The sequence below is a fragment of the Neopsephotus bourkii genome, unplaced genomic scaffold (genome assembly GCF_033783945.1).
Source record: "Neopsephotus bourkii isolate Nb327-2 ecotype Australia unplaced genomic scaffold, CSIRO-AGI_Nbou_v1 NB_1328, whole genome shotgun sequence".
NCBI lineage: Eukaryota > Metazoa > Chordata > Aves > Psittaciformes > Psittacidae > Neopsephotus > Neopsephotus bourkii.
This window is the reverse complement of record NW_026901808.1, coordinates 1,028,707-1,044,218: the sequence shown is the minus strand read 5'-3', so window position 1 is coordinate 1,044,218 and position 15,512 is coordinate 1,028,707. Positions and strand designations below refer to the sequence as shown.

Below are 15,512 nucleotides of genomic sequence, written 5' to 3'. Positions count from 1 at the left end.
AGTTGATATGCTAGAGGGAAGGAATGCCATCCAGAGGGACCTTGACACGCTTCTGAGGTGGGCTGATGACACCCTCATGAAGTTTAACCATGCCAAGTGCGAGGTCCTAGACCTGGGTCGGAGCAATCCCAGACACAGCTACAGGCTGGGCAGAGAAGAGATTCAGAGCAGCCCTGCGGAGAAGGACTTGGGGGTGGTGGCTGATGAGAAACTTAACGTGAGCCGGCTTCAGTGTGTGCTTGCAGCCCAGAAAGCCAACCGTATCCTGGGCTGCATCAAAAGGAGCGTGACCAGCAGGTCGAAGGAGGTGATCCTGCCCCTTTAGTCTGTTCTTGTGAGACCTCACTTGGAGTATTGTGTGCAGTTCTGGTGTCCTCAACATAAAAAGGACATGGAACTGTTGGAACAAGTCCAGAGGAGGGCCACGAGGATGATCAGGGGACTGGAGCACCTCCCATATGAAGACAGACTGAGAAAGCTGAGGTTGTTCAGTCTGGAGAAGAGAAGGCTGTGTGAAGATCTCAATAGCAGCCTTCCAGTATCTGAAGGGGGCCTACAAGGATGCTGGGTATTGACTCTTCATTAGGGACTGTAGTGATAGGACAAGGGGTAATGGGTTCAAACTTAAACAGGGGAAGTTTAGATTGGATATAAGGAAGAAATTCTTTACTGTGAGGGTGGTGAGGCACTGGAAGGGGTTGCCCAGGAAAACTGAATGCTCCATCCCTGGCAGTGCTCAAGGCCAGGCTGGACAGAGCCTTGGGTGACATGGTTTAGTGGGAGGTGTCCCTGCCTGTGACAGGGGGGTTGGAACTAGATGATCTTAAGGCCCTTTCCAACCTTAACTATTCTATGATTCTATTTTATGATTCTATGATTCTACTATTTAATAAATAAGCAAATGGATTAGATATCAGGACAGTTTTCTGGCAGGAATGTAGACAGAAGACAGAGAATTGTTACTACAAGCAAAAGTAATTAAGGTGTTATTTTAAGTAGGTCTTCATTAACTCAGAAAAGAAAATACGTAAGATTGATCTAGTATAATATTCTTTCAATGTATTTGTCTGTAGATGAAATTGCCTTATGATGAAAATTGACATCCACATTGTACTGTGTGTATATGTTGTAGACAGTAAATGGAAGAGTCACTTTAAATAAAAGTGTACATATTGTGGTAATAGTCCACTTCCTTATTCTTTCTACAATTTGCAGATGTGCTTGACTGTTCAGATTAGTAGAAGACACAGATAAATGTGGTTTGCACTCCTGTAATTCAACTGTAAACAGTATAGTTAATATATATTTATACAGGTAACAGAGAACAGAGCTTAGCTCATGACTTCAGTTATAGGTCAGGGCAGGACCTATGCAATGTCTAATTTGCTAGAATAAACATGCAGTTTCATGGGCTTTTTTAAGAAATTTTAAATAAAAAAAAAAAAGCAATGGGAACTTGCTGGTATTACCAACTTTCTAGAATCCAAGATTCCACTTACAAACTGGAGCCTTACTAGGTGATCTGAGCTGCTCTCTTTCTTGTTCCTAACTTAGGAGACTAATGTCAGATGGTACATGTATCTCATACTTTTATCAGAATGTTTCTAAGAATGTTTGTAAATACATACGTGTTCATTAATTATATAGTTCAACTACACATACATTTAAGAACTACATAAAGAAGAACATTTCATTTCTGTAAGTTATGTGTTGGACAAACATGCTGTTTACGTTGCTGTGGAACACGAAGCATGCAACTCATTGATTTGTCTGGGCTGGGAGATGTAGAACCTGAAAGGTGCACCATTTTTAACACATCTGTTAAATTGACTGCTGTGAATATAAATGTTACCTTGATGAAACAGTGTAATAACATTTTAATAATGATGTACTCTATGTAAATTTGATCAATTTAAGTTCACAAATTTGTGAATCTGCCTTCCCAGGGTGCGATCAACACTCACATCTACCCACATCTATCAGATAACTGATCTGATCAAACCTTGCAAGTTCTCCTTCCACAATCTGATTCTAGTGACCTGTTAAGGTCAGTAACTTCTTTAAAAAAAAGCAGAAGCTTGATTTTCACAAGAGAAATGCATTGAAGGTAGACCAAAATAAATGTCACATGCATCTTTATCACAATTCCATACAGAGGAAGTGTCATTCTTTGAGAATAAGTATCTTGTGATGTTTGGGAAGTGAAAAACTAATCTCAGTAGCCTTGTGCAAATGTCTGCAGAACTTCTGGAAAAGGAAAAATTGCCAGTGTCTTTTCACTGCTGGTTTCAAGAAAATACTAAATTAATTCTGGACTTCTCAGCAAGAATTGTCAGCTTCAGTTCAAGCAATATACACTGAATAACAATAATCTGAATTTGAGGAACAGAATTTCTCAACGAAGAAAATGGGATGGTTTGTCTTCAGTTAAAAGCTACTAATTTTTGAATTTAATGTGTTCAGAGAATTTTTTCTGAAACTCAGTAAAACATGCATGATTTCTTGCTTAACCAAGGTCTTGCCATGAGATTTTCATCAAGAAAATACTGTAAGCAGTAACATCAATGAACACAATAATAACTTACTGCGGTAGAAGAAGAATTGCTTCTGGAACTTTAGTAAACTGATTTTGAGATAATTTTAAGCTTGTTATGCTGGATGACAAGTCAGGTATTGTTTCTAGAGCAGAAAAAGAGGTTAATCCTATTACTTTTCAGAACTGCTTATTTTTAACACTTGAATTTTCTAAAATCAAAGACAGACTAAAAAGGTGAGTCCAACACCACCTGTATACACAGGTCTTTTTACAAGCTACAGAAGGCAGAATCTGAAACTTTTTTTCTAAGCTGATTTAAAACTAAACTCCCAAAAGTAAAGAAGTTTCGAACAGAGTTAATGTACCTGCTTTTATCACATTACATCATACTACACTTCACCTCACACTGGCATTAAATAACGAAATAATCTTAATTTACACTTTGCTGTATTGCCAATATACATACATTCTCATAATTCACCCAGTGAGTGTTGCGGCTTATGCATATCAAAATGACTCCAACGATTCAGCTGTGTTTAATGCAAGGCTAAGAGCTACCTTCTGAAATACTGTTACAGTAATTTAAAAATGGAAGATTCTATCTTGAAGACAGAAATAAATTCTGAGAGCAATTATGAACTCCTGCAATATTATTATAATCTTATTTATGTAATTTGTATTTTTCACAGATAAATTAATTTTGACACCATTGCACAAAACATGCTAAGCCACTGCAACACACTTGGGACAAGCATATGTGGTATTCTCCTTTTCTCTTTTCCCAAGACTCTGAATGCTGGTGGCTGAGGAATTTTGTGGCTGGGAATGGTTCCTAGAAGGTGGACCCTACTTTCACACTTACCAAGAGCATTCATCCTGGCATTGAACTGCTCCAGTTTTGTACAGCCCATGAAGACATTCTCAGCAAGGGATGAAATATTGTTCTTACTAATGTTTAAAATTTTCAGTTCTTTCAAGCACATGGGTGAACATAAGCATGAAATTTTGTTTCTGAGAGAATAATAAGAAAAAAAAATCCATCTTTTGTTCAGAAACTATTATCTAATAAATAAAAGATTATCGATCTGACAATGCTATCCTTACACTGGTAAACCACAAATAAGACTTTTGCCTGTATAAAGACCAATCAGTCAGCAAAAGCCTGGTAGAGTGGCAACATGCAATTACGTGACTGATATTAAGATTGTTGTAATCCATTTGGAGAGCAAACATAAGCATGTACTACAAGGTGTCATTTCCTGATTACATACTGAGGCTCAATCCCACACAAAGCGGACGGTTGCATTTGTAAGTAATTCTGTTTACTAAAGATACGTGTTTGTAAGATTACAGTTACAGATTGAGTATTAATCTAGAACAACAACAAAAAAAAATGGAATTCTATATAGGGTATACAATGGAGGATGAGTATCAATGCTACGAACAATGTATTCTGAGAAGAACACCACCAGAGAGAGACAAAGATCCTGAAAATACAGAGACAGAAGAACCAAGCAGCACTGTTTTGCAAAGGTGATATTGCTAATAAAGCTCAAAATAAAGCTAATGAAGAGAAAAAACACAACAGGATTTCGAATTTAAAATATCGCTTTTATATATTTGACTCACATATTTAATACTTCTTCCCTTAGTTACCTACATTGCTATCTTTATTCTTTGTGAACTTGTATGTAAGAAAAACATCACCATCTTATTTAAGGTAAGTTACCGGAGAAGAATGAGACTGTCTGCAGTTTACAGAGCTATCAATAATAGTATTCTTAAGAATGAGGTAGAGGTATCAATTATCTCACTCACTCACGAACAAATTCAATGCGAAGTGCTGCTAAACGAAACATTATGTATTTTCTCTGCTTCTGCCATTTCATACATATCTATAGCCAACAAAAGCAATTCCATGAGTCACAATAAAAAAAACCCTCTGGTGAACACAAAACAGAATGAAAACTGTGTTCTGTATACCAAAACCCTAGTTGACGGGTACAGAGACAGAGACAGAACTGTGTCTGGAGAGGACTGTGTCTGAACAGTACAGAAACAAACTGCTGAACCCAGGACACAGCAGAAAAATGCTAACTACAGCATTTTTAGTATGTCACTGAAACTGCAATGCCCATCAAGGCCCAATACAGGTATTCTCATGTACTTTGTAATGCAACACTGAAAGTTGTAGCAGTTTACACACTGGGGAGATAATGGCAATTTCACTGCTGAATAAACAATCCTTTCGGTGCTGTAACAGTCATCTCTGTCACCTGGATGACAAATGCATTATTTACTATTGTGTCTGTTACGCTATATATCCATTTACTAATGCTACTCACCCTTCTAGCAACAGCTGTTCCAGATTTTCAACAACATTTGTAAGAAATTCAGGAGTGCACACGAGCTGATTGTATGAAAGATTAAGTTGCTTTAGAGTTGGACATCTGAGACATGGATCCAAAGGAAAGGAAGGTCCAATGTCATTTCGAGAGATATCAAGATTTGCAATACAATTCATTTTTAGTAAATAAGTCGGAAAAGAAGTAAATCGGTTACTGTGCAAATCCAAGTAAGTCAAGCACTTCAAGTTCTGAAAGAAAAGGATAATTTGTTTTTAAAAAGTGAAAATATGAATTTACAGGTTTTAAATTGATTTATATTTTATACAACTTATTAATTTATATTTCTCTAACTAGGAAAACCAGCAGAAAATAGCAATCATACCAATGTAAACTATAATATTTCTATTACAGAATAAAACATAAAGCATTCTTCAATATTTATTAGCTCAGATTCATAAAATTTAACAGCTATAAATTGCCTGCATTTCTCAGTTCCATTTACACTATGTTACTCAATATAACATGTCCTAGAGCACTTCTCTGTAGTAAATCACTTAAAACAGTTCCATGAAAATACTTTTATTTCTAGCTGAATATAAATCTCCTGAATGAAAACTGAGTGAATGTGTATGAAGCATGCAAAAATATACTCCCATATTCATGGATAGTACTGTTATGGGTAGTTGTTAGAGATAAACAACTTATTGTAACTAATCTCAACTTGTATTGCATAAAATTACAAAAAAACTACTCTCAACTTGTATTACATAAAAATGTATTACATAAAATTACATAAAACTGTTATGGGTAGTTGTTAGAGATAAACAACTTATTGTAACTAATCTCAACTTGTATTACATAAAATTAGGCAGAATTACTTCACACAGTTGTTCTGGAATGTTTGTGAGAGCATTTTGGTGGAGCTCCAGTTTCTCAAGATGTTCCAGATGACTAGTTAAGCAGCTATTCTGGCTAATAGCATCAATGTTCTCCAGTTCATTTGATGAAAGATCGAGTGATTTAATATATTCCTTTTCTGAGATCAATGAAGAAAGACTGTCTGATGGTCTTAGATGTGGTGAAATTTTTGAGGTGCTTTCTATGAAAACAAAAACATGGGAAAAATAGCATTATTTCATTTATCACATTATTAAAATTAAGATCAATCAAACTTGGAATCTAAAAATGCAGAAGACAGTGAATGTTTGAATACTGGTAAGATCCAAATCCATGAAAACTTTTTAAGACACAGAATTTTGTAAGACAGTAGAGAAGAGATGAACTGCACTGCACAACAGAAGTACCTTTTGAAAGCTAGTAAGGGCACTCATGAAATACAATTAATTCTACATAAATTGTTTGTGAAGCTCAGGGAAAAAAATCCCTAGATATGCGTTATAGGTACTCCACTGTAGTATTTACAAAATGTATCTTCTTCTTTGTAAAGAAATACATAGTCTGAATAAAATCTTTGCAAACTATGCTTGTGAAAGAATTAAGGATACAAAATATGTTATATATGTTAAACTGTATAGTTTTCTTACTGGAGGATTCATCTGAAGGCAAGAATTTTCTTCTTTGTTTTATTAATGGTTCATAATCAGAGCCAGGTCCCTGGAAAATTACAGAAGAGAAAAAACCGTTATGGACACATACAAATATGGTCACTTTTAATCAGAACTTCCAGGGGGAGCCCCAAGAAACTGTGCATTTCAACTAAAAATAACAGTAGGTCACATCTTTATAGAACTTACTGATCCATTCAATATGAAAGAACAGCAGAGCTGAAGTGTAATGGAAGTAGTGCATTTTTTGGCAACCTGAAATAATATTCACTAGGGAGGGGTGATTAGGATATTACAAAAAAACCCTTCACTGGGGAAGCAAGTGTCTAGAGTTTTCTTTTATAGTCAATGGAAAGACACAAGCTCCTTTCAAAGGAGCCTGACTTTGATTCCACTGATTTGTCCTCTTATGTCTCCTTATAAAATCGGCCCCCATTCATCACAGTAGCACTCTGAATATTAGTTCCACTAAGGTAGTTGAGTCTTCGTGAATAGGCTGACAGTTTTTATATCTCCAGTTGAACACCAGACCAAAAATTTGTGCAATTCCCAGGAATGTGTACTTTCTACTGATCATAAATTTTTGATGAAATAAACTATCATCTATAGAGTGATTTGGAGCACAGTAATTGCACAGCAATAAAAAGAAATACTAAATGGCAACAGCAGGTCAAGAGCCCATATGGTTACATGGCCTTTCCTAACACTTGATTATCAGCAATTTTGCAGTAGGCAATACAGATGGACTTAGAAGAAGCCTGGAAGGAGTAAGGGTCTGGCTTACCACAGAGTAGGAATGTCGTGGCATAGTAGGAGAACCTCTTTGAAATGCCATTTCCCTACAATATAAGTCAGCAACTGCAATGGAATTGGACTTCTTTTTTGTAAAAAGTGAACCTTCACTTCCTAGTACAAAAAAAATAACACAGGAGGAAAAATAAGTAAGAAGAGTATTTAGAATCATAGAATTGTTCAGGTTGAAAAAAACCTTTAAGATGATAGAATCCAACCACAAACCTAGCACCGCCAAGTCCATCACTAAACCATTTCCCTAAGCAGCACATTTACACGTCATTTAAATACCTCCAGGGAGAGCAACTCAACTACTTCCTGGGCAGCCTGTTCTAGTACTTGACAACCCTTTCAGTGAAGAAATTTTTCCTAATATCCAACCTAAACTGCCCGTGGTGCAGCTTGAGGCCATTACCTCTTGTCCTATTGCTTTTTACTTGGGAAAACAGATTGACCCCCACCTCACTACAACCTCCTTTCAGGTAACTGTAGAGGGAAAAGGTCTTCCCTGAGGCTTCTTTTCTCCAAGCTAAGTAAGTCCAGTTCCCTCATAAGACTAGTTCTGTAGACCCTTCACCAGCTTTATTGCTCTCCTCTGGACACTTTTCAGCACTTCCATGTCGTTCTTTTCGTGAGGGGCCCAAAGATGTTTTGTAACATATCTTTGTACTACTGCAGTGCAAATAACATTTTAAAATAGAAAAAAATTGTTATTTAAATAAATGAATTTGCACTTCCACATTTATTGAGAATGAAATATCAAATGCCACTCCAAATTTCATAATTTGGGGTTATCTGGACCCAGTTAGTGTTCCTCTTCCTAAAGCTACTTTTAAAACTCCTGTTGGCAAAGCTTGCATTTTTTTCACTATAATTTACATATGACTTAACAGCTTTCCTGTGTGGGACAATAAATAGTACCTATCAATACGGTATGTCTGTGCTACAGTCCTACAGAAATTAAAACCAGTGCTGAATGATGTAAAGGAAAGAACAAAACCAAAACAATTCCTTAGGATTTTCTGATTCCAAAATTCAAATTCTTCATCTGCAATTATTTTAAGTACCCAACAGTTCTAAACCAGCGGTGACACCTGAACAAATGAAAGTCATATTGGAAATCAAGGCCACTTACTCTTGCTGTTATGTTACCAATATTATGACAGAAATGCTGTAGGCTTTATAATTAAAGGCAGTCAGAATTCCTGACATGCTTACCAAGAATGATGTTGGACTGAACACAGATTTGTCATTTACGCTTTCTGATCAATTAGACATCCTTGGAATAGCACTTGTTTCACTTAACTTACTTGCTAACAATATGGTATTTTATCCCAGACTTACATATACTGTACCTGCTTAATTTACAGACAACCTAGCAAACAGGGATTTCTAGATCACAATACACCTGACTTCATGATGAGACAAACTGCGCTCTTGAAGCACCTGCTTTTTGCTATAGACTGTAAAACAGCATATGAGAACATATGAGAATATGAGAGCATATGAGAACAGCTCAGAAGCAGACATCAAAAACAGTATCTACATTTGGTTGGATGGATTCCAGATTTTTGCTCTGCAAATCTGAATGCATGAAGTACTAATTTTAAATATGTAACTGAATAAAGCGCTTTAAGGTCCTATTTTTTTTTTTTTTCCAAGGGAAATACTTTATCTCAAGTACAAATAACAACTGATTTATGGCTATGGTCTAGCCATGGTACACTAGATTGGGTTTATAAAAAGAAGAAAAACAATTACCTTCACTATCAATATCATCACTCAAAGGAAAAAGACTGTCCACTAATGGGTCAGAAATGAAATTCCAATCATAGTTTTTATCCACTCCATCTTCAGAGAAGTTTAAATCAGAGGAAGTTCTTGATCTATCCTCTGAAATATTCTTCATCTGGAATTTAAGCACCATTCTTGCTAGTGCAGAACCTGCATCTGTATGTATAAAGAAACCAAAAAATAGCATGTTATCCAAGAAACACAAATAGCTTGAAAACAATAGAAATAACTTGATTTAGTTTCAAGGTTTGGCAGTCTTTCTATAACCAGCTGAATGCTATGAAGAGATCTTCAACTGAATATCTTGATCTAAAACACTTACATAAGACCATCAAGAAATATTAACACATTCTGTAGAGCAAAATCTATATATACTCACTTTGTTTTCTTAATGGAGTAAGTTTATCTGGGAACAAAGGAATGAGCCACGAAGGTTCTAGTCTCCCAATACCAAATCCTCCAAGACATATACTGCTGTTGGTGACATCAAGGCTAAGTTTCTTTAGGAGCAAGCTGATGATTTGACTATCTCCTCTCTTTATGCTGATGGATAAAGCGCTCCGAACATCCTGCTCTCGAGCACCACTGGCTAATAGCAATTCCACTAATTTAGGATTATTTCCTTTCTCACAGACCTAACAGAGAAAGCGATCAAAAACATTTATGTGAAGCACTCAAACAACAGCCTGCATTAAGAGAATTCTCTCAAATTCACATTCTTTGTATTCATGTCTTTTTTTCAGTTCCCTACCCCACAGAGCATATGCCTGCCTATATTCTTTGGAACATTTTCCCAAAGTCTTTGCCCAAAATATAATGAATGCCTGAGTTCTGTAATTTCTGCCATGAGTGCAAACAATTTCCAGGCAAAAATGAATGGTAATTTATATAGTCTGGTTACTCCATATAGACTATGGCAACTCCATTCAGTTATCTCTTCAGTGGATAAAAGACACTTGGGGATATTTTGGCATGTCAGGTGGATATCAGATGAACAGGCAACAACGGTGAGACTCATCAAGCCTTGCCTAGTTCTCGGGAGGTCAGGTCCACTGACTTTACTCCTTCCAACCTCTCACCCTGCAGAGCTACACAGAGCAATATTGATCTTTTCAGAAATGCTTTCAGGTACTTCAGTATTTCCACTGTGGTTTGATAACAGTGATGTGACTGCCTCAGACTCCATGGATTGATGGTTGGTTCTAAACCCAGCTGAGCTTATCAAACCCAGCCAGCTCTGCCAGAAGTGAACACTTCCTAATTCACTTCAGACAGGACTGGTGCGGTTCTCCTGGACCCTTTAAAACTTTGACACTGAAGCAAAATTAAGAAGTGCTCATACATTCCATTTCTCACAAAAATTTTTAAAGGCAGTCATATTTAGCAAGTAGCACTTATAAGGAGGTGGAGTGAACCTGGGAGTTTCAATAAAGTGAAGGGTGTTTCTATGAACATCAAGTTGAGTCTGTAGTCACTGTGAGTAGCAATGGTTAATACCAATCCAGTCACAGTTAGACTACACCGGGTATTGGTTCAATGTTCTGCCAAATGTATGTTTACATGAAAAGAGAAAGGAACACAAAAGCACAAATTTTAAAGCAATAAAACTATATATTCCCATATATTACCTGATAGATCAAAGAGTTTGTCTTTGTCTTCTTATTAATATCAGCTCCAAGTAGAAGTAAACATTCAGCCATAATACTATTGTACTCAGTACATGCTTTTTCCAGCATCATATTTTTTAAATCATCATTTTCAGCTATTTTAGCAAAACATTTACAACACAGGCTTTGAAACTGAATGGGAAGGCAAACAATCAAAGTTAGGAGAAAAAAACCACCAAACGTCTTCAACTGTGGAGCTGTCAAAAGAGAGAAGATACCTGTCGATCTCGCTTGTCCGTGAAACACATAGACATCTGATAGAAAATGACTGTGTCAAATGATTCATGTACCAGCAGCTTTGCAAAACAAGGTGACAAGTCAAGAATTGACAAGATTGCATGAAATCCCTAAAAACATAATGAGAAGACTGAAATAAGTACAGTGGTAAAAAGTGTCATTTTAGAACAGGCCATGCGACAAAATCAAATTTCAGCCAAAAGATATGTGTTTTAATTTTTTGTTTTGTTTTGCTTTTAAACATGGAATAATTCACAAACTGGAGAATATCAGGAGAGAAGGCAAAACCACCAGGTGTCTCTTGAGTTTATAGAGCTGTAGTTTCACGCATGTTTAACTGACTCACTTAAGCAGATACTAACTGACACTTTGAAAAGCCAAATTATGCACCATAATATCTGGCAACATCCTGCCTGGCAGTGACAAATGTACTCATGATTTCCTGAAAATGCACAGAGGAAACAATCTCCTCCTAAGGATATGGGATAAAGATGCATCGTCTGCCACAGTGCGTTGCTCTCTAACCCTTGAATGTGAGAAAAATACATAGTCTAAATGCAAAATGCAACAGATGTATCTAAAAACTAAAAAGAAATACAAAATTATCCCATGATTCTACGAGAAGGGTTCTCCTAGAAGGGTGGACTGGGTAAATTAGGGACTCTTGAGACTAAATCACTTTAGGTAACTTCCTTATTCCATCATACTATTTTGATTTCTCTTTATATTGGTTGCTCAGCTGAACTTGGAAGGGCTGGGGGAAAAACAGCAGTAAAGAAGGGAGGCTGGACTTGTTATGTTTTCACATTGATCTGAAACAGAAATACAGAAACTCTCATAGGAAGCTGATCTCACAGGCAAGCTACATTCTGCTAGAAAAGATGAAACTGGCAACAAATGGGGAAAGCCTCCGAAGCAGAAGAAACAGAACTTGCACAAGAGGAGGACTGAACATGTGGTTGCAGACAGAGTAAGAATTCTCCTCCCATATTCAGAAGTACATCCAAAGTCTGACACAGTATTCCAATAATATCCTTCTTTAACACAGCATTCCTACACTAAGTTTATTGCTAGTGACAGGGCTAGGACTAAGTTATTTTACATTACTTTTCAGAGAAGGGCAATCAATACTATAATGACAGTTCATTAAATCGTTAGTTTGACTGAATGATGAACTGAGAAATTTGTTCTAGTTTGAAGACCTCAGGAGTCTTCGATACTAACACCTAAACCTATGGTTAAGTATTCTGGATTGAATATATGCCTCCAAGAAAATCATCTCTATAGCAAACATACTGGATTAATTAAAAAAGGCTTATACTAATGTAGTAATCGCAATAAAGGAAGTAACTAAAATAAGGAATTATATTTAAAATATAACTACATTAAAATAATTTCCCAAGTTTTTTACTTTAACTTTTATCTTTGTACGTAGAAATAACACATACATGCATCTGGATCTCAGTGATCTCTTTAAATCGTCGCAGAGTAGAAACCAGAACTGTTGACAGGACGTGCATAGTTGCAATACACAAAGTCTTCCTTGTAATCAAAGAGCATAGAAGACTCAAACCTAAACACTGTATGTCTAGAAGAAAAAAAATACCTATTAATAATGTTGCTTATTCAGTCATTCTCAGTGGAATAAACCCATGACCTAAGTAGTGTTATATTTCTAATATTTGAGAAAATTATTTGCATAAGCTACTACAGGGTAAATGAACCTGAGGACTGTTCAGTTCTGCAGCCTTTTCTTGCCATGTAGCCTACATCACATTAATACTGAAGAGAGTAATAGATAAGTTACAGTTATAAGTTAATCAGCCCCTCTTACTCCGTCATTCACATACTACTAACATAATACCTTCCTTACCTTGTTCATCTGGATACATCTGTAGGGTGTGAAGTACAGTGTCAGTAGCTCCTTGCTGGGTTAAAATTTCTAGTGCACCAGTGCACTCAGCTACAGAAGCAAGTAGTTTTAATCCACACTTCTGAATGCTAGGATTTCCAATAAACTAATGGAGAAATGAACACAAAATGAGATCAAGGTTTTCTGCTTACAGTGGCAACAGAATGGCTTGTTCTTAAAGCTGTTCTATAAGAAAAAGCAATTTTTCTTAAAGTATGAGAAATGACAGTAGATGCAACAATAAATTACAATAATCACAACTTCAAAAATGTTTCCTTTTCAACTGTCAATTTCAGCTGCTCATAACCTCCCCGGATTTTAACCTCTGATTCTGGAAACATTCCCTAGGGAGTTTTGTAATGGAAAGTGGGCTTTCTTTCCCCCTTGAAGTTTCAATACAACCATTCACAAGTTCACATTTTGCTAGGACAAGGAAAGTGAGAAAATGTACTTCCTTTGTGGTTAAAAAGGAACATAAATGGGGTTCTTTGAGGACCAGCACAAACGATAAACATGGTACTAACTGGAAAAAAAATGAGAAGAAAAAGATATGAAGCAACATACCTATTACCACACCCCATCAAGATTTTAAAAGTTTTGGGTTTAGTTATATAGCAATTCAACAGGTTATTTGTGACAGTTTTTCCCAATTTTCCCCACTTTTAGATGGAGGAAATCTAGATGAGGCCTGGATTTGAAAGTGTGCATAGCTGATACAGTGCCTTGTAAGTCTGTGAAATTATTTCAGTGGAGTTATGCCCATCTTTCTGCTTATTCCTCCATCTTTTCATTAAAATGTGTTCATTTCTAGCCCTTCTGATTGATAGAAGTAGTACTGCAAAAACAAACCAGCTGGGTCAGAAAAAGCATTCATGCTTGGGGTAAAAAAAAAAAAAGAAAAAGTGCCTTGTTTTTATAAATATCATTTAGAATTCCTGTTTAAGGGATCATCTCATACACTCTGAAACAAAAAGAAGAAACCCCAAACAAGAAATGAAACTCAGGAGTTAAGATTAATTGTATCAAATCAATAGGAAAATCAATGCAGATCTAAAACTTACAGATGATTCACCACTGCAAGTGAAAAATAGTGACATAATCCATTAGAATAAAGCTTTAACTATACCCTGTTCAAAGCATTAAGCACCAACGAATGAGTTCCCTCCAACAGACACTGGCTTTTAATGACTTTTATTGTAAGGGCAAAAGCAGCATCTCCCCCATCTCTGGAAGAACCATTCTGGTGTTCATTCCTTGTATCTGCAACAATGGAAAACAGCCTTCATCAGAGAACAGCTTGAATAGTGTCCCTAGTACTAACCCAGTAGTGTTAACCCAGTAGAACAAATTGAACACAGAGGTGACTCAGAGGGCATATTTCAGAACCTATGACGTTTTCAGAATGCTGTTGTCTGGAGTCCCTCCACATTTACATTGTAATGTGAGGACATAGTGTTTGAAATTACAATTTCACCATGTATTTGCTCACTGCTTACTGTGAAAATGCAGAATCATGCCAAATAATGTTGCCTAATGTATATTGCAATATTTTTTTTCTATCTATGGGGTTTCTTGGTATTCCTGATACCCACTTCAGAATGTCTCTTCCTTCTGGATAGGAGACATTACAGAGAAGCTATAAACCAGTTGCCCTTTCTCACTTGGCAGCATATCACAGGCCAAATTTTACCCACAGATGACGTTAAGTGGAAGGTGAGTACAAATAAAACAACAGAGAAAGGTCTTTCACATTTACCTTTCTAGTAGCTATTGGCACTGCAGTCAAGTGGCACTACAGGAAGTGCCCAGAAATCCATTAGAAGTCACTTCAGCATTCATATTTGTTCCAATTTCCCCCACAAATTACATTTTATTCCCTAATTAACCTGCAAGTTCCAACAATCAGTTGGCACTCTGATTACACTTCAGAAGGGCCTCATTTCCAGGACACTGGCAAACAAAAAGCGCCTTGCCTAAATGTTACGCTACATTTATCAAGTCTTAATCCTACTGTTTATTAAAAAAATATAAATAAATATTAGGATTAGAATTCAAATAGAAGGAAACTGAAAACCTGCAGTCTATGTATTAGGCAAGTTAGTATTTTCAGAGCTGCTGGTTTTGTAAATGTTCAACTAAAACTGCTGAGATATACTTGCAAAAAGTTGTTCTGAAAAAAAATCAGTGCCCCATGTCTGTACTATCACAATATCAGAGAGAAAAAAAGCACAATATACAGCAGTAAGCTGCTAAGAAAACTTGAAACTTTCCCTAAATTCTGTGAAAGGTACGGAACTAAAAAATAACATATTTCCCCCACTCTAGATTCCCTTTAAAGATTTGGTTTTGTTTTTTTCTTTTTTAAGTAATTTCTAAGCTAGTCAATTTGGCTTTTCCCTTTCTGTAAAAATAATAGTATGCAACAGTATATTTCATATTTTTAAATCATTGTCTTTATTTTTTTTATATCAGAGGTCACATTTTATGTTCCTTCCAAGAGATACTATTACAACAATTGTATTTTGTGGTACAACAATGTGGATGTCCTAATCACTGTTTGCTCTCAAACGGCTGTAAATACACGCAGTGATAGCTCCACACTCATTCCCTGAGTTTCTTAGAAGTAATAGACTAATTCTGCACTGATGAAATGAAGGCGAA

General features: G+C 36.3%; 1 protein-coding gene across 4 annotated transcripts in view; it reads right to left on the bottom strand.

Annotated features, from left to right (window-relative positions):
• The window catches only part of LRRK2 (leucine rich repeat kinase 2), a 67,782-nt gene that overhangs the window by 25,666 nt on the left and 26,604 nt on the right, over positions 1-15,512 (bottom strand). For all 4 annotated transcript variants that reach the window (XM_061366241.1, XM_061366239.1, XM_061366240.1 and 1 more), the window contains 13 exons: positions 13,978-14,111; positions 12,813-12,957; positions 12,388-12,527; positions 10,921-11,049; positions 10,664-10,834; positions 9,415-9,670; positions 9,003-9,191; positions 7,234-7,355; positions 6,429-6,498; positions 5,763-5,983; positions 4,882-5,132; positions 3,399-3,547; positions 2,586-2,679 (listed from right to left, as the gene is read on the bottom strand). In XM_061366241.1, coding sequence (XP_061222225.1) covers positions 2,586-2,679; positions 3,399-3,547; positions 4,882-5,132; positions 5,763-5,983; positions 6,429-6,498; positions 7,234-7,355; positions 9,003-9,191; positions 9,415-9,670; positions 10,664-10,834; positions 10,921-11,049; positions 12,388-12,527; positions 12,813-12,957; positions 13,978-14,111 — 2,071 coding nt within the window. The remainder of the gene's footprint in view (positions 1-2,585; positions 2,680-3,398; positions 3,548-4,881; positions 5,133-5,762; positions 5,984-6,428; positions 6,499-7,233; positions 7,356-9,002; positions 9,192-9,414; positions 9,671-10,663; positions 10,835-10,920; positions 11,050-12,387; positions 12,528-12,812; positions 12,958-13,977; positions 14,112-15,512) is intronic.